A 24099-nucleotide genomic window follows, 5' to 3' on the forward strand; every position below is an offset into this window, starting at 1 on the left:
CTGAACCTCTGATTTAGCTAACAGACTTGTGAAAACAAATTACAGCCAGACAAGACCTTACTGATTATACATGTGCAGATGCTGAAAAGCAATTATTATTCCAGCTAAAGTTATTATTGCAGAATGCAAATGTTTCCTCTTGATTTACCTTCTTCTATCACTATCACTAACTAGATCCTAATTACTCTTATCCACAATAAAGTTACACTGCCAAGCCTTGAAAAATATTACCATCCTAGGTCACAATGTCTTTCTTCAGATGGCCTCCAAAAACCCACTAGGTGTATAACAAGATTAGAAAGCAATCTGCAATTGTGCAGTTCCCATTGGAAACACCAGCTCTTTCCACAACTATGGTCAAAGGACCCTAAAATAAAACAGAACTTCTGAAAATCCTGTTCTTGATGGGCATGATAATCTCGGAAATCCTTCTTGAAAAGTTGCTCCCTGTCCTGTCTAGCAAAGCAAGGGAAGAAACAACAAAAAATACCTCGTACGCAAAATCCTTTTCTTAATGTCAGCCAGCAGCGATATGAAGAGCACACCTCCTAGGACACGTGTTCCAAAGGGGCTTAACATACCTGTTTCCTTCTCCTATAGAATAAAGTTTGATAGATATATTATGGCAATTCTAGCTATATTACAACTTCACTAGCGATGATCTGATCATTTCAGTTGGGCTTACAGGCAGCCCGTGGGATTCCTACAGAAATGGGAAATGTTTGTACGCCTCCTGAGATCCTTACTTCGGAAAGTTGAAGGCAAAAGGAAGGAACGGGCATCCTATGCCCATCCCTCGCACTTCCCACCCAGCCTGCGTTGCGCTGGATGTCGCCCTCCTCCGAAGTAACCGCGGGTGCCCGGGCATTGGCTCTGCTCTGCGATGCCCAGCGCCGGGAGACACCCGTCCTGCCCGTTCCCCCGCCCTGGACCGTCCCTCGCTGCCGGCGGAGCCGTGCGGACCGGCCGCCTCCGCACCGCAGCGAGCGGGGGGGGGGGCTGCGGCTGCGGGCGTGCCAGCGGGCAGGGGGGGTTGGGAAAGTGGGGGACTGGGAGGGAGACGGGTCAAGAGGGGTCTGTCCCGGGAGATGGGTGGGGAGAGACAGCGGGTGAGCTGGGTTGTGCTGCAACGCCCCTCGCTATAAATGGAGGGGCCGCGCAGCAGAGCCGGGGAGCGGTGCGGACGGGAACGGCGACCGCGCAGAGTCCAGCGCCGAGCCGAGCCGAACAGAACAGAACATGGTGCAGGGCGAGCGCCGTCGGGGCTGAGCCGCCTGCCCCAGCCAGGCCGTGGTCGCTCCCGCTTCTCCTCGCCCCAGGGTAGGCCCTCCGCGGAGCCAGGTAAGGCGCGTCCCTCCGGCTTCCGCGGGCGCGGGGCGGCTCCTTCGTGCCGGCAGCGTGCCGTCGCGCCGCTTGAAAATCCCACGCCTCGCCGGGAACACGCTGCCGGGTCCCAGGGCAGGAAAGTGTTGGTCGATAAAGTCTCCTGCTGAATTTAGACTGCTAAGATAAAGTTGGCAGAGGAAGTATCGTTTCCGGGCAAAACGCAGGCACATAAGCCTTGTGCCCCGGCTTGCCCTTCGAGGCCCGCTCGGTAAGCCCACGCCACATAATTATTTTGGACACAGCTGAATGTTCCCCAGACTCACAGCCATGCCGTGTGAGTTCTCATGTCCTGCGAAACAGTTTGAAGATAAAGCAAATGCCCCCTCTGACAAAAGGCACAGTGCCCGGGGCAGTAACACCTTCTCACCATGAAGGCTCTTCCCACCAGCATGCAAGAAGAAGCTGCTTACCTCTGGTCATGATCAGACGAGCACATGAAAAATTTATTACTGTGCTAAGCTCATGATATAAATTAATCAAAAATCACTAAAGGCGGTGCTGATGATTTTTGAGACTCAGGCAAACACATCTGTCTTTCAGTCTAACAGGCAATACAACTTCCACTGCTTAGCAACTAGTAGTGGTTTCATCAAAATTGAGGAGCATACACTTTCCATAACCGGACTTACCCATTTCCTGTGGGGGGAAAAAAAAAAAAGGTGATCTGCAACCAAAGATTAAATTTTAGTTAGTAAACGTTAAATGCCCCCCCTTTTTTTTGCCTTGGTATCAACCAGATTTTAACCGTAGCATGGACTCTTAAAAATGAAACTGGACTAGAGTTTTTCAACATGTTCAGGTGAGATCCTGTAGCATATTTACTGTCCTCCCACTCTCCATACATTAAAACACTTAAAATATTACCAGTTATTTACAGGTGCACAAGCCCTATATTCTTCTGTGCAAGTCAGCCAGCATACTGGTAACTCCGTAACTCAGTGGGATCACAGTACGAACAGGCAGTAAATTTGCAGGATTCATGACACCCACTTATATATTTCTGCAAACCCACCAATGAGATGTATGGCAGCGAGAGACAGGAGGATTTTGTCCAGAGTGTGCTACAGTTCACTGTAAATTTCCATCTCCTCCATTAGTAACTGTGCTTGTTTCGGTTGTGTTGTATGCATAGCATGGCATGGGCTAGTAAATGGGCTCAGTAAAATCACAAACCCCAAAAAGAGATGAGGGTAAAGAGGGACTTTTGTTCAATGGTGGGGTGAGGGGGCTTCGCCTGCATGAACCCACACCACTAACATGATTAGATTTTTGCCTGAATAGGAGGATTAAGTATGGTGTGGAGCAGGTAATTACCATGGTGATGTAGAAAGGCTCTTTTAACTCTGTTTTGGTATCAGACAAATGTTTCACACTCCTGACTATGGCAGTCCGTTTCGCTTGTTATCACCATAATCTTTGAAATTACAGCATCTTTCAAAAATATAATGAAGTGTCTTCAAATAAACTATTGCTCATATATTAAGGATTTTAACTGTATGCCTTTCCAGCAGGATTGTGGTGTTTCTCTACACTTCTCTCTACAACTTGAACTACATAGCAGAGAAAAATCAGTTACAACTATGGAGTGCTTCCTAGTTTATGTTGCTAAACTGAGAAAGTGAAGTGGTCCTGTACAATTAAGAGGTCATATTTATCATTAAATTTGAATATAGTCAATTTCATTCTCACCTTTTGTCAAGGTAGTAGATGGAAACAGGGTTAATTCTCACACTGGAGGAGAGCAGAAGTGTGCCCATTTCCGATGGTGTGAGGTGTCCTACCTGCCTGCTTGGAAACAGTACCTTGCTTGGGTTGGACAGCATGGGCAAACTTCACCTGGAAGTTACTGGTTTAAAAGGCAGTAAATACCAGCCTGAAGTGCTTGTATCCAGAGCACTGCAGAAGTGAGGAGGGTGCTGCCTTTCAGTTTAAAACATCACAACCCCACAACCTACTTTTTACAATCCACTTAGAACAAGAAGATGCATGATTTGTATTACCCGCTGAATGAACAATATTATCTCTAATTGTATTAAATATCTGAAAATGTATCTCTTTTTGCTGTTTGTAGCACTATAAAAACAGAGGCAGATGCAGAATGTAAACATGGTGATTTATTTACACTTTCTAGAATAATTCTGTTGAAACGTATGGACTGTGTTTGCAGACATGGACATAATGTGTCAGAGTTAATTACTGTTAAAAAAATCTTATTTCGGATAAAGAGCACTCACTATGTTTTCCTGCACTCACATGTTTTCTGCACTGTGGCAATTCTATCTATCGTGTTTGCTGAAGGGATATATTTGGGTAGTCCTTTCCTCTGGCACTGCGTATGGTTCCTTACTCCAATAATTAATATGGTAACTTAAAGTTACATAAGCTACAAACTCTTGATTACACTCTCCTAGTTAAACTCTCGTTTCTGCAAAAGTATACTACTAGTTGAAAATGTTTTAAGCAGTCACAAATTTCTTTCATTTGCTCACTACCTCTCCTTTTTCTCTGGACCTTCTTTGAGTGAACCTTCTAGTGTCACCAGGAGTATTTCTAATCTCCCCTGCGGCTTATTACTGCCCACATTTTAGGGCATCTAATCTCTCTATGAGAAGCATCCAGTTGTTTCTGAGTGCCTGGCATGTATCTGTTTCCTACACTTCAAATCTCCTTTTCTGCCTTGGTGAGTTCATAAAAGGTCATGTTCTATGTTTACTTGAATAGAGAACATGCATATTTATGCACGATTTTAATCAAATACTAAGTCCAATTTACATTAGATAGTTATTGGTGTGCTTTTTTTACCTGAATTTAATGGTTGACTTCTAGGAGACACCTCAATAAGAGGAGAAATAGACTAAAATTTAATTTGGGTATGTTACACCTAGAGCTGAATTGGGGAAATGGGTTATCAGGATTCATTGGCATATGAATAGATCTGCTTGGGCAGTATATTAGATATGCCAAAGAAAGTGGCCAGATGGCTAAGATAGGGGAATGGGGGGATTGCTGGCAACCCAGCAAGCATCATTCTCCAGAAAGAGAAGTATAATCTTGGAATCCTTTCAGAGCTGCAAGCATGGTAAGATTTACAGCTGGGTCAAGGTATAGCCTGGCCATAACAGGCCCATGGTAGTCTGTGTGTACTGTAGGCTCTATTGCATGTGCAGCTAAATCTCTACCCTTTGGGTAATCTTGTTTCAGTTTTCAAGCCTTATCTAGCTTACTGCTGATGTTTGTGCCTCATGTTCTCAGCTGTGCAACAATTCAATTGGAAGTGCAGTGACACAGATATTGTGTTCTACCACGTGTTACTCTCAAATATTAATTAACAATTTTGCAGTATTCTTGGATAGCAGTTCAGATTTTTGGACGGTTCGTCCTAAGGGTGACTATGGTATTTTTAAGAAGTTTGCCTCTGCATTGTTCGGATCAGGTTTGAGAACCTAGGTAAGATAAAATTGCAGAGCATCACAAAGAGAGATTTTTAGAAATCTCATGGAATTCTGAAAACAAAATGGTAAATGTGGTTCACTTAAGAGAGGGGAAAGTGGAGCGAAGACTTACTATGTTTTTTTCTCTCTATTGAAGGATTAGCTTCCATGATTCTAACAGGAATAAAGAGGTTGTTACTGCTGAGAATTGAACCTCAGCTACTTAGGTCAAATTAAAATTTTATGCAAGGTAAAATTTTGGCATGTATACCCAAGACAAGTTCAGTTTTATTGGAGAGTTTGAGTAGATGGCAACAAAATTTACTTTAGAGTTTAAAGGTGTACAGACCTCCTGCATGAGGCCCAAACGCTGCAACCTGAAGACTGAAAGGCTCCAGCAGAGCTGTTTTCTTATATCCAGCTGTTATTGCGCAGAAATTACTAATCACAGTATTATTTTCTGTCTCCTTCTGGTCCTAAAAACCCTGCAGTGAAAAGCAAGCCAGTAAGCTTTCGCCAACCACAATATTTTTTTTTGTTCCCTTTCCATCAACAAATTTGTCTCTTAAGATCACTTTCACCAAGACATTGTACTCAGAGCACTCATACCATGTTCTGTACCATCTTCTAAAACTTATCTTTTGCAAAAAACCCCAAAATTATGATTTGACAGATGTACTCTACAAGAACCTGTGTAATTTTTGAACATTTTAGGGAGTTAACAAATCTGACAAACAAGGGGATTAATGATACTTGTTACTTCAGCTGTAACAAACAAGTGAAAAGGGGTTATTTTGACTGCAAGTCCTAAGAGCAGTGATTGTTTGAGACAAAGCATGTATGAAATAGAATGGCTGGTGTAATCATTTATGGCCTTATCTTCAGATAAATGATGGATTATACTAAAATTACTTGGAGCTTTCAAGTGAATTGCAACTACGGGTAGGAAAATACCATGCTGCAAATGGCATGCTGTTAGTATTCTCTAGTGCACCATCATCTGAAAGAACTACAGATTTTGGGCTGTCAGGTGTCTTTTACAATCTTCATTCCATTTGGTTTTTGTTTGATAGCAAAACTGTCCAGATAGCTGCTATATAACAATGCTAGCTAGAATGCTTGGTTACAATTTGTGGTGTTTATCTTCTTTTATTGTAGTTGAGTGGCATTTCTCTTATAGGCACAGAAAAAGGGAAATAACTGAAGATGACCTCACAGCAGGAAAGTGAGATCAGATTGGCAATGGATCAGTGAGTGGCATGATTGAAAACAAGACAAAAAGCAGGCTACAGCAAAAGGTAACTGGCAACCTCTAAAGAAACAGGTACTGAATTTGGGCAAGGTCAATATTTAGATAGTATTTCACTGTTTGAAATGAAAGGTATAATTAGAGTGATGGCCAGAACAAAGAATAATTTCACCAAACACTTCATTTCAGCTAGTTCACCTATTCCTTTCTTTACTTCTAGGTCATACAAGTTTGTCAGTTACTGGTAGATTTGGCTAATGGAATCTAATAATCAGTAGATGAAGTATAGGACCAGAAATAGAAACCAAAACAGCATTCCTGAGTCCCCTCAGTTTTCTGAAAATTGAGAGGGATACACTGAATGAGAGTACTGTGTCTCAGCATTTCTAGCTCAGAGGGACCCATGGAAATAGTAAAACGTTCCAGAAAACCACTGAACAGCTGTACTTTTATGTTGGGGGGCTTACGCAAGGGAGAAAAATGCACAAGTTGACTTCCCTAAAAAATGTTCTGTTGGCAGTTATCCTCCATTTAACCCTGCTTTAGCATCAGCACAGCCTGGCCAGACCCTTTGCTTCAAGCAGGCAGCACATAGTGTACAAAGACACAGCTTGAACTTGTTTACTGAGGAACCATGCATGCCTCTCCGAGTCCAAGTTTATAGGATGTATGTTGCCTCTTCATCTTTTTCTTTACAAACTTCTATTAGTTTTCTTCTTCTCGCCTTTCTCCCCTCATCCTTGTTACCCAAGCCTAAAAGTTTTCACCATTTTTCTCCCTCCTCCCCCGAGGTACATTGAGCCCAAGAGTTAGTCTGCTACCGCTCAAGCTGCTCAGGATTTCCTCCCTCATCAGATTCTTTGCTTCATGGACAACAATCAGAAGTGGAAAGCATGGGGCAGGAATCAGCATGTGTTTTCAGAGTTGGACTCCAGCTCTGCTATTAGATTTCTGTCTTCATTGTTTTCCTCTTGGCTTCGTTGTTAGCAGCTTATCATAAGGCAATTACAGTGTTTCTTTTTCTCAAATCAGGCTTTATTTCTGGTAAAGTATATTTCTTTACCTATGAGCTTCCCAAAAAGCACTTTAAAGGAAAACTCTTCAAAAGTGCTGTCCCTGCCGATGGCGGGGGGTGTGGGTGGAACTAGCTCTTCAAGTTCCCTTCCGACCCAAACCACTCTATAATTCTATGAAAAAAGTTTGCCTTCAGATACACTTTATGATGCTGTTCCATGTTCTTAAAAATACCGTTAAAAAAAAAAAAAAACCCCAAAAAAAACCCCCAAAAAAACACCAAACAACCGAAAAACCACCAAACCAAACCAAAAAAAAAGTCATGTCAGTACAGGACAGCCACACATCCTAGCATTTGCTCAGCTCAATCGGTAATTCTTGCTACCCTTTCTGGGCATCTGTGCAGTTATGTTTGCTGGAGAACAAAGACTGCACTTCGTTGAGGATGCACTGGCTCACCATATCATAGCTTATCTGGCACCCTGGCTGTAACAGCCTTCTTTGTTTTGCTACCTCGGTTGCTGGTCCTCAGTACCCCCAAGGAACATCTCAGAGCCGGGACAGTAAAGGGAGTTCACTAATAAATTTTATTTTCAAAATAGAGCAATAAATTTTACTTTGGGGGGAAAAAAAAAACCAACCAAAGAAACAAAACAGGAAACAAGCTGTACAAATTTGGCAGAACATCTATTTTGGTATCATTCTAATAAGCGTGCTGCCTTCCAGACAAACCACTAAGCATCACAATATTTTGGTTTTTTCATGGGTGATAATACTTTCCTCACTTGCATGGATTAAGGTGTCTCTAGTTGACCTTTCGTTCTCTTTTATTAACCCCTTAGCACCTCACTAGTCCAACTGTACAAAAATCACAGATACAGTGTTTGTCTTTATATCTGGCTACTCAAATTTTCTTCTAGTCCTCATAATGATCTGCCCTTAACAGGAGTTTTGTGCAAGTGAAAGCACAATTGGGCCTCTATGCTTTCCACTTTATACTTACTAACAGTTACAATGATACTAACTTCTCTTGGGCTTAGTTGCATTACCATTTTAAAAGATTTTTTTTGTCTGAATAAACTCTTGTACTTTACCAGTTACTCATACTGTTTTCTTTCCTTTCTGCCTTTGGTTCCCTTTTTCTGACCCTAATGAGGTATTCATTAAGAAGCCTCCATGCTGATCCTTTGCTTTCAGTCTTTTAATTTTTCCCTCCAGGCTGTTCCCAACATTCTCATTTAAGGAAGAAAAGTCTTTTCTGGTGCGTATTGCCATTGTGTGATATTTTCCCACTGTAAGGATATCTAAATTAATTATATAAAAGAAAAGTAATCAAGTTTCTCAATCAGACGCAGTGAACCAAATCCGATTATGTATTGCTGAAGTATGACACATAGAAGACAAAGTTTCCTCTGAACGAGGTGTTAAATCTAGTGTCCATTTCCTTGCACAGAAACCCACAATATATTTGCTTTTGCTTCTCCAGTAAGACAAACATTATTTCTCAGCTTGAAGTCAAAAGAAAAACAAAAATGTTCAACATGAGGTTTGTTTTCCCAAGAGCTGTAATGCTTTGCCTAGAAGGAAGTTATGTGAAAATTGCTAGCCATGGTATTGGAAATGTAGAGATAAAACTTCCACATTAGTTAATAGGATCATGGAATAGTTTGGGTTGGCATGACAGATACTGTAGTGATACTGGTATGGCTGCTTCCACACAGGCATGGTGCATCTGCGTGTGTGTTTGTTTTTCAGTTAACCTTTTTATTACTTTTAGCAAAAGATTTTATCAGCCACTCCAACAACACTGGTGATAGGTAAGAAACAGGGGTGTGATTTGTTAGAGGTTTTTAGAGAGAGAAAGTCTTCTTAGGTAATATGTGCAACATGAACTACTCTCAGCTAACTCATCTAATTTCCATTAGATTAGAAAGGGGAACACCTCTATTTGACAGACATTTCTCCATTTCTCCGGTAGAAGTAGAGAATTTTAAGTGTTTCTTTTCTCCCACTTTCTGATGGATTAGCCATTGTTGCATATGAAGATAACTGTATTGCTCTGCACAATGCATTTCTAAAGCTTGTTATTCATTAATTTACACTTTTGTTTTTGTGGAGAGGAGAAAGAGGGGAGTTAAAAGTAAAAAACACATCCTGCTAAAGGGACTGCATATTGAACCTGTAAAGCTTTTAGGAATGTCATGGCTCCACCCTGGTGATTTAGCTTAATGGCAGGAAAATATCACACACATCAGTGTGTTTCCACGCACGTCAAAACGTTACTGATTTGCCGCATGACGTGTGCATGACAAATCTATGTGTACAAGCTCTCTTCTAGCACCTTTCTTACTGTTTAACGAGAAAATAAGAGAAAGGCAGTTCCTTGGACCAGAAAGGTAGAAGTATATTATCTTGCAGAGTTCATTGCTCATCAGGTTAATATCTCATGTTTAACTAAGGAAAGTTGTTTGGGGGCTTAACCTGCATACATATGTTAATTTTTGCCTCTGCATCTTCTGGCTTAGCAGGAGAATAATATAACTGTGGGAGAGTAGGCAAATGACACCATCATCTCTGAATAAACTGAACTACCAGGACAAAGCAAGGAAGCCTTTAGTTGGGCTAAGATGACGTTCCGTAAAGAAGTCCTATCACCTCTCATCTTTGTTTACAAAGTTATTAGCTGTGTCCCCTACCCTTCTTTCTACAAACACTTTTGCTTTGGAGGAAGCAGCAGGAACTTTAATTAAAACATCACTTTCAGTAGCTTTACGCTAATGACACCACTGACTTTCATAGTAAAGCTGTAAACCAGAATAAGGCCAAAGAACTTGCACCTAGATTCAGAAGAGTCCTTTTCTCCCAGAAGTAGGTGATTTGGTTTATGAAGAAACAATTGCAGCTTTGGCCTTTCCGTTCCATTTTCTATTGCGATCTCTGCCAGTGACACAGAAGATTCTGACAGTGACTGCATCTTGCTATGGGCATGTCGTTCATGCATGAACCATTTTAGAATATTATCATTTCAAATTTAGATGCATGAAATCCCATTTTCTGCTAAATTATCAATAACCACTAATATAACCAAGAGTGTGTAAGCTTAAACAGAGGTTGGTACACACATACTTACTGACCCCAGTATCAGGACTTTCACAGCATAGATGGTTCTTATAGCCAGTCCTTATCTGGCCATGCTGTTTTCTGGTGTGTCATCCCATACACATGCACTTTTTTTTTCCTGCCTCCCTGTTATAATACTTACTCTCCATCTTCTAATAAAACATGGCATTTTTGTTATTTTAACACTCTTAACAGAATCTGTGAGACATTTTATCCTTTCCCACATTTTTTTTCTCCCTGGACCAAAAAGCAGAAGAGGTCCAGGTTTCAGGTTTCACGACACAATCTTTCACACACATCATGTTGCAGTACAGCTACCGGTCATAAACTGAAAGATGTAACCATCTACCTTTGTCATTGGCTCATTTCAATTAATAAACCTGAAAGCGTGGAGCATCTTCATCATCTGAGGCAGGGGAGTCTAGAGAAGAAGTGAACCTGTCCACCACATCCCTGCAGAAGAAGAATCTGTCTTGCAGAAATTACTTTGGCCAGCTGCCATGTTAAGTGCTGCACATTTCTAGTATTTTAGGCTTCAGATTAAAATACAACAGCATGTTAAGAGTTTTATATGGTGCAAAAACTGTGAGGAAGAGAAAATACATGGACATGTCCTCTCATGTCCTGGAGTCAGTGACAGAATAAGTTGTGAGCAAGAAATCCCCATGAGACACTAATATTTTGGGGCTCAGTTCTAGAAGCCGTAATCTACGTGAGTAGCTGTTACTCTCAAGGTCCAAAAACATTACTTACACCATAACTGTGATCATCAAATGATAAATCTCAGAATGCAATTCATAACCTCTAAAGAAATAAAGGTTTCATAGAACGGTTTGGGTTGGAAGGGACTTTAAAGATCATCTAGTTCCAAGAAGTTGCCCAAAGCCTTGTGCAACCTGGCCTTGACGCTTCCAGGGATAGGGCATCTACAGCTTCTCTGTGCAACCTGTTCCAGTGCCTCAACACTCTCACAGTGAAGAACTTCTTCCTAATATCTAACCTAATCTCCCCTCTTCCAGTTTAAAGCCATTACCCATTGTTGTATCCCTACCTGCCCTTGTAAAAAGACCTCCTCCTCAGTAGGAGTTTCATCATCCCTTCCAGTGTGGGTAGGTTTCTCAAAGTTTGGCCAAGTTTCAGGAGTTTTGCAAAATCTACATGGTAAAAAGCAGGTGGTAACTATATGCTTTTGCAAAAGCAGCTTCCTTCTTACAAACGTCTGTGCCTTTTGTAGTAGCACTCTAAAGCATCATCCTTTCCAGTATTTTAGATAATAGAAATGAATCATTTCTGCTAAGCGATCTTGATATTTGTAGACTCCACACATTCTGTTTTCAAGAAGTTGTAAAGCTAAAAAGCTTGCAGTGGAAACAATGTTTCATCAGAAGACTAACATAGCTGTAAGGCAAGTTTCTTGATGTCTGAGTGAAACTAGAGAACGAGCAAGTGGCTGAAGTATAGACAAGTCAGCTGGTTTAATCTCACAATGAGATCATGTCAATAAGAAGAGAAAATGAGAAAACTTGCCTTTCCTTGAGCACTGGAGGTGATCTCAGTTTGATAATCATATTGACACCTTTTCAATAGTTTTGAATTTCAAAATGAGCATAGAAAAACCTAAAAGATACTCAATTCTATAAAGATCTTTACATGCAAATACTGTTTCTTCCTGTCAGAGCCAGTTCTGGCCTGAGCAATTATTGGCACATTTGGGACCTACAGGTTGTATCTAGAGCTGAAATTATTGTTATTTATAAATTCAAATACTGTTAAATACCAGCAAAGCACCAAGTTAATTGCCTAAATGTCTCTCTGTGCTGCTCAAACATTGTCTTTTCCTTGAACAGTAGTAGAAGAGAAAGGTTCTGTCTTGCATTCATAGCAGTTTATGGAAGTAGCCTTTATTGCTCCCCAAAGGCCACTCCAGATGATAGTCACCTTCTGCTGGACCAGTTGACTATTGACTAAAACTGAGAAGATAGGGGCAATGAAACTAAGAACTCTTTCAGTGTTGAATGCAGAAAAACATTCACTCCAGGAAGAAATAAGAATGACCAGAGACCACTGATACTTAAAACAGCATGTAAAATGTCTTGCAACCCCTTATTAAGCTCTGCGTGCTTGAAATCACAGTAATATAACACAGTATTTCTCCTACAAGCTGGGGAGGAAGAACAGTTGTTACTGCTATTTTCATGTACTTAGGGAGGCACCCACAAGCTTCAGTGAAGATGACCGTATAACCTTAAAGACAGATTAATAGGTATATGAAATGTCCAGTAAGTCAAATTGTGATTTTTTTTCTATGATCACGTTGTATCTGATCTCTGTTCTGTTAGAAGAGGGCATGATGAGGTGTGCTTTCGGGAGTGCTTTTTATTTCAGCAAGTTTTTTTTCTTTCTTGCCTCTCCACAGTCTTTTAAATATAAGGCTGAAATATAGATCTGGATGAACCCCAGTATTAATGTAAATTCCCTTACTGCTCAGCTTGGAGGAGTTCACAGTAGAAGCTTATGGTTCATTCCATATGCAAATAATGGTGCCATTAGAAATTTTAGGGGTATGGTTAGGTATCCGGAAGCTACATTTTTGTAGGATGTGCACTGCTGTGTAATTAAAAAAAGAATACTTTAAAACTTTTCATTCCATGGAACAAAGCTATCACAATAGAAACTTAAAATTCATCAAATGATTTCCTTGGCACTTAGCGAATCTGAATTTTATTTGTCTTTTATTAAAAATGATCACACGGGGCACACTATATTTTATATAGGCAATTCCAGCTGCAATAAAGGAAATGTGTTAATCCATTTGTTTACTATCACTCAGAGAAAGTAACTGTGCAGCATGTAACCTTTCACAGCTCAAACTAATCTCACTTTTATTCATTCTGGGACCTGATGGCTTAATTCTTGTTAACTATTGACTCTTTCGGGTAGTTCCAAATGCCCTAAAGATACTACATAACCAGGCATCAAATCTGAAGTTATGAATGTGCAGCTAGCCGTATATTCATAATGAAACAGTACTTTATGTTGTGTTGCCCTTCAAAAAATCTTTTCATGTCAATGCTGAAAATAGAAATTCGAGTCCTACCTTGATCTGAAACAGATTTATTTTTTCTTTCTTGGCATCTGTGAGTCTTTTCCTGGCATCTGTGATTGTATGCTCTAACGTGCAGTAGATGGCATTGTTAGCAATATGAAGAGGTGACATGTCGCTGGTAAGCGGACTTTAGGTTAGCCTGCTGGTTATTGATGAGTTTTAACTCGTAGGAGGGTGCCAATCATCCTTTTTGATAAGCTACTGGTTAGAACAGAGGTACAAAACTCTGTGCTTGACTGATGATGATAGTTAATGTCCTCATTTCCAAGTCTTAATATGTCTAAGGCTCTTCAGTCTTTTTGGAAAAAGAGGCAGTTCTTTACCTTGTGGTATAAACAAGAAGAGTGACTGCCACCTGCTATAACAATGACTTTTTTGTATTTAAATACTAATTCAGCTATAGGTTTAATAACCTAGAAAAGAAAAAGATGATCTTCATTCCTGTCAAGACAGCAACTGAGGTGACTGGCACAAGGAGATTCGCCTTTCAGACATCATCTTTTCTGAAGCTTAGCCTTTCTGATGTTTAGTTTCAGAAGTATTGAACTAGAAGTATTAAGCTAGAAATATATTTTACTTTGTTTAATTAACTTTTCAGTTTTAAGTTACTGCGAATATAAAATTATGTGAGTAATTTTCAGATAATTTTATATTCACATCTCTTAAAGATACATAATACCTGAGACATATTAAACCCCAGAGAGCTTGCAACACTTATTTGAACAATTGTTCAGCATTGTTCAAAGAAAGAAAACAGAGATTGCTCTGATGGGTAAATGTGCAAGAAAGAGATTAGAAAATTTTGTGGAAAAATGTAAGCTATCTGGAATATCAGGTACACTGTCAAGCCAGAACCAGTGATGTCTAAAACCACCACCTCACTGATCTTCCCCAAGAGATTAGGTAAACATATTGCATGTTGAGAATGGTTAATCCTTCAGTGTTTTGGAGTCCAGTTCAACTTTTATTGAACCCAAGAATGTTTTTCCTCCCCTTGACAGCAGAGAAAACAAAATTATGTGTGTATCGAGGAAAAGCTCCCAGAAAACAATATTTACTTTTAAACCTAAACCTAGAGGATCTGAAAAATGAAACCCATCAACTAAAATACTGAAACTTAACTGAAAGACTTTTGGCTAGTGAGTGCTCTGTGGATCAATCAATCAACAAACTTTTGTACCAAAAAAACCCTTAATCATTGCTCTTCACTAAACCACTAAGTTCTAGTGAGGTTGAGAAACTCTAGTGAAGTTGAGCAATCTTGCCTTGGCACTAACATCTGCAAGTAACATTTTATACAAGTATGTACATCAGGATTTCCTAACTTCTGGAAGACTAACCATACACAATGAGGGAATTGGTAGAGTTAACTTTGGCCAGAGAACTTAGTAGCATGAAGAAATATTTCCAATGTTTCTGGACTCTGTAAGTACCATGAGAGGATATGCAAAAAATAGTCCGAACTTTCACTGTTGATGCAACTGCTAAAATTCTAACTAACATGATTACACTGTAGATTGTTAAAAAGAGCATGCAGAAAATTTGTCACATATTATATTGTAGTATTATTTAAGCATTTCATGTACTGGGAAGATTTTATTCATCACTGCACAGCCGCATAAATTAGTGTTTTAGAGGTGGCGTTTCACATGATGATTTTTGCCACATCCATTTCTAACACAAAATCCTTCAGTGTGCAAATGAAAGATTAGTTTTCTTTATTCTGTGTTTTAAATCTAGCCAGCTGCTTGCTAGTTTTCTATCTCAAAATATCACTTCTGTTCTCTCTATATGCTCCTATTTTTAGCAGCTTCAAGATATAAATGTCAGATGCTTGTACCCAAACATACCTTAAGTGCATAGAGATACACTGACACTGTATAACCCATTTGATATAAATACAGAACAAGACAAATTATTTCTACTTACCTGGCACAAGACAATAATTAATATTTTTTTTGGTTGTACTTTGCTCATCTACTTGTTTAAATAAAATAGATGCCACCATAAAACTAACAATCATCTTCTCTACCTGATTGAAAACTGTTTACCCTTACTAGCATTGGAGTACTATTCAGGTAAATAATTTGAAACAGGGTAACATCAACGTGCACTGACACTGTCCAAAGGGGTAATGACAAACCCAGGTGTAACTAGTAAAAGAGGCAGGAGGAGAGGGGCTGAAAAGCATTAAATATAATTACATTTTCAAATTGTGAAATGATTTACAATTCATGAAATGCATACAGTGCTTGAGGTCTAAAAATCCCCATTTGGATAACAAAAAGTTCTGTAGGCTTAAGGTGCTTTTCAATTTCCAAAAATCACTTTAAAGGATTAAAAGTAGTTCTGAAGTGGCATTTTCAATAACAAAAATACCTTCCTCCAAAAAAGAAAAATACATATTTGCGTCAAGTTAACTTAGAATTACTTTCAGGAATAGCCCCCTTGCCGGTATGTGGAAAAAAGAGTTGTATGATTAACAACATGCCACTAACTAGTTAGTTTTAAAATAATCTTTTAGTCTAATGAGTAGGTGTCAATATTTTCCATCTGCATTGTTAAACTAAACTATACTTTTAGTCTCTCTTTAAATATATTCTTTTTAATTTGGCTCAAAAATGTTAGAGAGTTTAAGCTGCATATGTCTTTGAAAAAATAAAATAAAAGGATCTTGTTCCATGACTTAAAGGTGCAAGAATTGGACTGAAGGTTATCAAAACCAGGAATATACTAAAGAAAACTAGATATAAGCTAGTAGATACTAAAATAAACTGAAAATATTTCACTCTGGTACATTATACTTCACATAAATGCAGAAGTCCAGTGATAGGTTTTTTGCTTTGTGTTTGCATCTTAAATAGTCTTGAAGGAAGTGGATATTTTGAAAAGTGATGGAATATAAAATAAAGCAATTCTCTTATTTTAAAATAGGAAATACAGACCTCTAGTGGTTGAAATATATAATATACAAGTTAAACTTCAAAGCAATTTAAATGTCACTATGCTTAACTGTGTCACTTTCCTTTTACACCCCCACATCATTCAAAATTACACATCCCCCCACTTCCACTATTCAGTCATTCCACAGGCATTGATTTTTCCCCAGAGGAAAAGGTCCCTTCATCTGTCCTTTTCTCACATAAATTTTATGACTGAAACTGAGCGAAGTTGAAAGAGACTGGGGAAGTGAAAGGAAAATTAATCAGAATAGTCTATGAAAACAAAACAGAAGAGAGATGTTCGTTCTTTTCAGAATAAGCTATGAAGCCATGATACAGACGGACAGACTCTTTTGAAGTGTGCTGGAGGAAATAAATACAGAGAAGTTCTTACAGAGAAGGTCAGAGTACATAAACAGTTCACATTTACAAGGTAGCAATAACTGGCCCTCTGCTAGCACTAAATAAGTAATAAGCAATTTAGAGTTTTGATGTTATAGAAAAACGAGATTCTAGAAGGATCACAGGCAGTTATTTTCCAGCCATATAGAGCTTGCACAAATGAAGCAGACCAGCTTCAACTCCTGAAAGGGGAAGGCACAAAGAATCCACCTATAGGTTAGAGAATTTAAAAGATAAATACTTTCAAATCAACAAATAAAAAAAGCAAACACAACAAAATTAACAGCAGTTTCAACAGACTGGCAGTTGCTTCATGAAAGACTGACCAGGACAGCTATTAAACAAAAATGCCCAGGCCAGTACAAGATCCTGAAAATTCTGTTTGTTCTTGTGTCAGACCACCTCCTGATCCAAAAATTGCAAAAGCAACAGCCAGCCTGACAGTTACTAATACAGATCTTCTGAAGCTTGCTTTCTGTTCTGTGTGCTCATGATCTGATGTTCATGTGTTCATGAACAGTTTTTCGGTCCCATACTGCTTATCGCAGTTCCATTTCAGTAATATCTTGATTTATTGTCATTTACCATGAAGTCAGACACTGACCTCTGTGGAAAATATGGCAGTGATGACAGGAGGCCTATGCACACTGCAAGGCCACGATAGCTTGAATTATGTGCCTTTATTTGCCCAAGTATTTGCATTTCTCTCACCCTCCGCAATCCACCTATCAACTTGACTAAACACACTTAGGAAAACCATGAAGGGAATAAAGATGATTAGGAGGAGCAGCAGAAATAAGAGCTAGGAGAAACATAAATTTATGGCTTCACAGTGGTGCTGCTCAGAAACTCCAGGAAACAGAAAAGATGCTGAAGTAAGCATATGAAGAAATTATATTCATTAAGGCAACAAGGATAAAGGGGGTTGTTCTGCTGGATAGGGGAAGAAAAAAAAAAAAGCTCTGAAATAAACTGTGTGAAAAATGTCATTAACTTCTCAGCAATTAGGAAAAAAAAAAAAGAAATTAGGAAAGGGGGGGACTAAACTCTCAAGATAAATGAGAAAAGCTTATGCCACCAGAAAGAACGTAGCTAATACATTGAACATATTGTTCCAAACATTTTTCAGCCTCGCTTCTCCCTGTACAGTAATTTTGTATAAAAATAGAATGCATCATCCTCTTAAACACTGAAATATCTTCTCATTTGTAAGAAAAGCAAATAATCCACCTACCATCAGAAGAAAAAAAACCCTCACATTACCTACTGGTGAGGTGGCTCAACTGTGGCAGGGTTGGTCACCCTGAGTTTATTTAGTCTTTGTCAAAGCAAATAGCAAAACCACTTTTTTTTTTTTTTTTTTTTTTTTTAAATCTGACTTGTGACACCTGCTTACCTATTTATAGCTGGTGAAGTTCTCACAGAAAGCCAGTCAGTGCTCTCTTATCTTTCAGTTGGCAAAGTGCTGTTTACCTTGCACAGACTCAACATTCCTTGTTTCCATAAGCAGTTTAATTAAGATGCATGTTCACCCAACAAAAGCAGTGAATGGCATGGTAAATAATGGTTGGTAGAGCAGTCTGAAGCATTTCATTATCAGTGACTTATTATAATCATTGTAATTAAAAAAGATAAAAGGTCAGACAGGACAGTAACATACAACAGGGGTTTGCTGCTCACCAGATAATTTGCTTTGAGATTGATGTTGCCACACCATTCACAGTTGCATCAATCCTCTAAGAAAAAGCTCCTTGTGTATCAGCCCTAAAATGATCCAATTCTCATTTTTTAACTCAGGTCATTTGAGATGCTTCAAATGGAATTATCAATGTGCACAATTTCAGTACTTGCATTTAACTGGCCTCTGGTTTAACCTGCTCTGGTGAATTCTGGCAGCATAAAGCTGCACCAGCCATCTATTTCTGTAACATTTTTAAACAGTTTGCTGGATCCTGGGACAAGCAGGTGAACTGAGAGAATAACAGCAAAAATGCCAGTGGTGCAGAAAAGAAATCGTTGCCTGTAAGGAGTTTACATCACCATGGATGCGCTGCCTCAGCACTTGGCACTGCTATGGGCCCATGCCTTCCAAAACAAATTATTTTTTTCTCATATGTTGAAGCTTTTCGTAAAGCTCTAAAGTTACAGATGCCCTCAAGGCAGCAGACGTACCTAAGGCAAGCTCCGAAACTTTAAAATTTCCAGGAAATTTAAAAATTTGGCTTGGTATTAACAGTGCCTTCCTCACCGCGTTTCATATGTAAGGCTCTTATAAGGTTCATTCTCACAGCAACATTCAAACTGTTTTCAGATACACATATGGCAACCCATATCTATTTATCCAAAAGCAATCACATTATGTATTTCCACTTCCTTTTCATTTACTGAAATAGGGATGTATTTCTTTATTTATTGATTATAATTCCTTAGTATAATTTTAAACTGGTAACATACCAAGCACACCCTTTGCACAACTCACTGACTTCAGTGTTACACCAAAACCTTTAATTCCAAAAGGGCTAAACAGTCTTATGGAGATAAATCAAACTATCATATTATTTCTTGACCAAATTCCTGATTATTTATGGGAATTGGTCTGCCTTTGTTACTTCCCAAGCACTCCAAAATAAGCTCAGGGAATTCAATACCTTAGAGCACCAGACACAAGTTTCCCAACTCAATTATTTTTTGCTTATTTTAACACATTTCTGAAAATATAATATAATCATTATAAGAGTTTCTTGGAAGCACATATGCTATTATTTACATCCACTAAAGCTACTACTGGCATGAAAAAATACAGGCCACCATGTGGGTAGAAAAGGGAAATTGCAAGTTAAACAATGGAACACAGTATGCTGAAGGGCTGGATGAAGTGACCATGAGAAAGGTGCCTTGGCATCTATGGCTTTGCAGAAACAATCCCATCGAAGGGGGAATAATCACCATCAGCTACATTTGCCTCAGCCACAGAATCTGCCAGTTAGTTCACACAGAGAATGATGTATTTGCCAAACAGCACCACCAATGGGTTAATCTAGTCACGGAGAAAGGGCTTGATCAGCCTCAACTGGACCTTGATCCACTTGACTGCAAGGTGATTTTCTTACTAGAGACTTCCCTAGTTTCCTACGGCTGAATTCTCAGCTGTAATCTCAGTGTCTATGTAAGTGAGCAAAGGCTATGGTAATGAGATGATCAAACAGCACTAGCATGTAGCTGGGACAGGGCAAATATTGCCAGACCTTGATGCTGCAGAACGTATCAGTTATTGTCAAATCTCCTTGGGCACTTTCACAACCAAAGGATGAGATAAGAAATCTTGAAATCTTTTTATTGTGGTTCTCCCTGTCATACTGTCATATGGATAGCATGACCTTCCACAGAGCCAAACAACATATATTCTAGATTTGGCACAGTTTGAAAGCCGGGAAGTTTTGCAGTACAATGACATGTGTGATCAGAATGGTGTACATTTATTTGTGCCAACTGTTTGCTCGACTTTTTAACTTCTTAAAACATGTCAAGAATAACTGATGTCACTGAGGCATCAGTACCAACTGAGGCAACAGGACTAATTCACAGAATGAATTTGAGATACTGGGAGGTGTCACGCTGCACATCTTGACAGAGGGTTTACTCGTTGCATTTAACTAGATATTCCAAACTTGATAGAATTATTAAGAACCTAAATCTTGAAATTACCCATAGCTCTATGCCAATGAATCAGCTTATTAGTGCAAACATATAATAGAATGTGACCTAAGACAGAGAAAAATTGAGTCTCTAAAAGCTCATAGAGAGACAAAGGGTGACCTTGCTCACAAGATGCTGCCTGCAATCTGTGTTCTGGGTTCAGTTCCTGGCTCCACTTCATACTTCCTGTGTGGGCTTTGTCTGTGCCTTGCTTGCCTATTAAGGAGACAGTCCATCTGCAATAAGGTTTATCTCCCAACAAGAGCATGTCAAACACTTAACGGAGTAGCGTTCTACACTTAACAGGAAAGTCAGTGCTCCACAATGCAAATGATGAGCAACCACCCATGTCACAACATAGGCCATATTTGTGTAATGACAGGCATCTTTTCTTTCTGAATATATGTGCGCTGCCCAGAGCCTCAGGGAGTGTATATTTATCTATATAAAAGGACTTTGTTTGGGTTTTTTGTTTGTTTGGTTTGGGGCTTTTTGTTTGTGTTTTTGGTTGGGGTTTTTTGCGGGGGTTGGGGGAGGGGGTTGCGTTTTGGTTTTGGGGGTTTTTTAACGCCAACATGTTTCCCTTTATCTGTGTTTGAGACAGCACAAGTTGGGGTTGGCTGACAGCTGTCAGGCTCCTGCAGCCAGCAATAAACACTACTCTGCTATCAATTTTTTATTTTATTTTTAAAAAATGTGCACTGGTTCTGAGGGAAGACTGACTATCTGTAGATTCTGAAAAGATTTCGTGTAAACATCACTTAGAGCATATTAACTGCTTCCTAAAATCATTAATAAGGAAATCATTCTTGCAGAACACACAAGCCCTGGCAAACCAAACAGGTGCCCTGTAAAGATTTCATACCATTGCCATACACTTAATACAGTCCAGAAATATTCTTCATACACTAAGACTACAACTTTAGCTCTTGGTAACATAACTTTTCAGTAACTGAAAAGGTAATACAAATTTTCATTCCCCCTTGCACCCTTCTTAAACTTTTCTGCAGTTACTAATATGCAACAAATTAGCATGTGTCTGGATTTTCACATATCTTTTTTTCCCTCATTAGTAATTAGATGCTATAGTTCCAAGCCAGGTGGGGGGCTAGGTAACTTCTGAATATTTAAGATATTTATGGTACAACATATAACACTAGATTGTGCATCTTAGTCTCTCTGTGATGTAAAAATTGTTTCAAAGAATTAAGCTTAATGTATAGAAAAAAAATTCTCGTGATTCACATAGGAGATCAAAGTGAGTACCTAATCTGTATTCACTTATTTTCTTAATGCATTAGACTTTGCATTTAGAGGATGAACTAGTATTCAGAGTACTTAAGTGTCTTTTCTGAGATATCTGAATAAACCTTGTTCATTAGATATATCACATATTTACAGAAAGAAAATAACCTGATAATCCTGAATTTATCTGCTATTTTGAGTCTGTATTACTATTTGCATGACATATGTTCACTAACCAGTCTTATTTTAAATTGGAACCTTGTTATTGAAAGATGTGTTAGATTTCATTTATGTTGAAAAGAATCTGACAATGTTCAGCCAATTCCTAACATTCTCATTGCTGTTTTATTCTGCAAAGTGTATATTAAAATAGCAATTCTCATGGAATCATAGAATGGTTAGGGTTAGAAACGACCTTAAGATCATCTAGTTCCAACCCCCCTGCCATGGGCAGAGATGCCAATGACTGAGATTGAGAAGACACTTGAAGATGGCTTATTTTTAAATTCAAAGACATTGACACATTGTGTTAGACACAATGAAAAGAAAGAACTTGACATTTAATTTAAACTTTTTAAAAATAAAATCCCTGTCATGAATAATATTTTCTTCCTCTTTTCCCCTCCTAGGAGTGAACTTCATATTTTCTCCCTGAAGCTAGGTTACAGCTGAAAAGATCAAGATGATTCCAAATTATTCTACTGAAGAAACTATTAAAAGAATCCATGTTGACTGTCCCGTTTCAGGAAGGCACAGTTATATCTACATTATGGTTCCAACTGTTTACAGCATCATCTTTATCATAGGCATATTTGGGAATAGCCTGGTCGTTATTGTAATTTACTGCTACATGAAATTAAAAACAGTAGCCAGCATCTTTCTTCTAAACCTGGCACTGGCTGACTTGTGTTTTCTGATAACTTTGCCACTCTGGGCAGCCTACACAGCCATGGAGTACCAGTGGCCTTTTGGCAACTGTTTATGCAAGTTGGCATCAGCTGGAATAAGTTTCAACCTGTACGCCAGTGTGTTCCTCCTCACATGTCTTAGTATTGACCGGTACCTGGCCATAGTACATCCAGTGAAGTCCCGAATTCGACGTACCATGTTTGTTGCCAGAATGACTTGCATTGCCATCTGGCTTCTCGCTGGTGTGGCCAGTTTGCCTGTCATCATTCACCGTAATATATTCTTTGCTGAGAACTTGAATATGACAGTCTGCGGTTTTCGGTATGACAACAATAACACAACGCTCCGGGTTGGGTTAGGCTTATCCAAAAATTTGCTGGGCTTTTTAATTCCTTTTCTGATCATATTAACAAGCTACACCTTAATTTGGAAGACCCTGAAGAAGGCATATCAAATTCAAAAAAATAAGACTAGAAATGATGATATTTTTAAGATGATTGTGGCAATAGTATTTTTCTTCTTCTTTTCCTGGATTCCTCATCAAGTGTTCACTTTTCTGGATGTATTAATTCAATTACATGTAATAACAGACTGCAAAATCACTGATATTGTGGACACGGCTATGCCCTTCACCATTTGCATCGCTTACTTTAACAACTGTTTGAACCCTTTTTTTTATGTCTTTTTTGGAAAAAACTTTAAAAAATACTTCCTTCAGCTAATAAAATACATTCCACCAAATGTCAGCACACATCCAAGCCTAACAACAAAAATGAGCTCCCTCTCGTATCGGCCACCAGAAAATATACGCTTGCACACTAAAAAGACTGCTGGGTCTTTGGACACTGAATGATGTGTCTTGCAATATGCTGTTTTTGAACAATCTGGTGAACGAAGCAGCAAGAATGAAAAAATTCATCTGCAGTCCTGCACATCACAGCTTACTGCTCATTACGGAAACATTAGATCACCTCAGAGAAATCATACTGTAAAGATTTAGCAGTGGCCTTTTATTTTACATTGTGAAGAGGACTGCTGGGTTCTCATTTTTCTTTACTGAAAGCAGCATAAATGGTGGACAGGCATGTCAGAGTTTCTGCCAGCATCCTGCCATTTACTCAGAACTACAGAAGAAGGGTACAGAAAATTCTTAAGTTCCGAGGTCTTTTTTAAAGGAAAAGCTTGTATATGAATTATGAAGGACCTGTTTTGCACATAGATGAGCTATTCCAAATTTTGTTCACAGAGTTAATGGAGCTACACTGCTTGTTTTGTTTTGGGTTTTGTTTTTTTTTTTTTTTTTGGTAAATGACATAAATGTCATATCATCATATTTATAATACATTTTCAAATACATGCTATATAGAGAGGACAAATTGTAAACTCAAATGGAAATTTAAGGTCCTTGAAATTAGTCTCATTCTGATTTATGCTACTATTTTTAATTTTTAAAATGCCAATTTTTTTCATAATAATATATGCAATAAAATGCAGATTTATTTATTAAATGTAGAAGAAATATATTTTTAAATCTATATTCCTACTCAGTTCTCAAACATTGATTCATAAATGTACATTTTTATCCCAGTGGGTATTTTT

General features: G+C 38.7%; 1 protein-coding gene across 2 annotated transcripts; it reads left to right on the forward strand.

Annotated features, from left to right (window-relative positions):
- Positions 1-1128: 1128 nt before the first annotated feature.
- Positions 1129-23885, forward strand: AGTR1 (angiotensin II receptor type 1). 2 transcript variants are annotated; one of them, XM_030494743.1, is made up of 3 exons: positions 1129-1341; positions 5998-6115; positions 22221-23885. In XM_030494743.1, the coding sequence occupies exon 3, from the start codon at positions 22274-22276 to the stop codon at positions 23351-23353; it is 1080 nt and encodes a 359-aa protein (XP_030350603.1). In that variant the 5' UTR covers positions 1129-1341; positions 5998-6115; positions 22221-22273; the 3' UTR covers positions 23354-23885. The 2 variants fall into 2 exon arrangements, with proteins under 2 accessions (XP_030350603.1, XP_030350604.1); XM_030494744.1 differs by lacking the exon at positions 1129-1341 and adding an exon at positions 4016-4066.
- Positions 23886-24099: the final 214 nt, after the last annotated feature.

Source organism: Strigops habroptila, chromosome 8, assembly GCF_004027225.2.
Source record: "Strigops habroptila isolate Jane chromosome 8, bStrHab1.2.pri, whole genome shotgun sequence".
Classification (NCBI taxonomy): Eukaryota; Metazoa; Chordata; class Aves; order Psittaciformes; family Psittacidae; genus Strigops; species Strigops habroptila.

What these genes read in the sequence shown, in the direction of transcription:
- AGTR1 (XM_030494743.1), top strand. Translation starts at nt 22,274, where the DNA reads ATGATTCCAAATTATTCTACTGAAGAAACTATTAAAAGAATCCATGTT.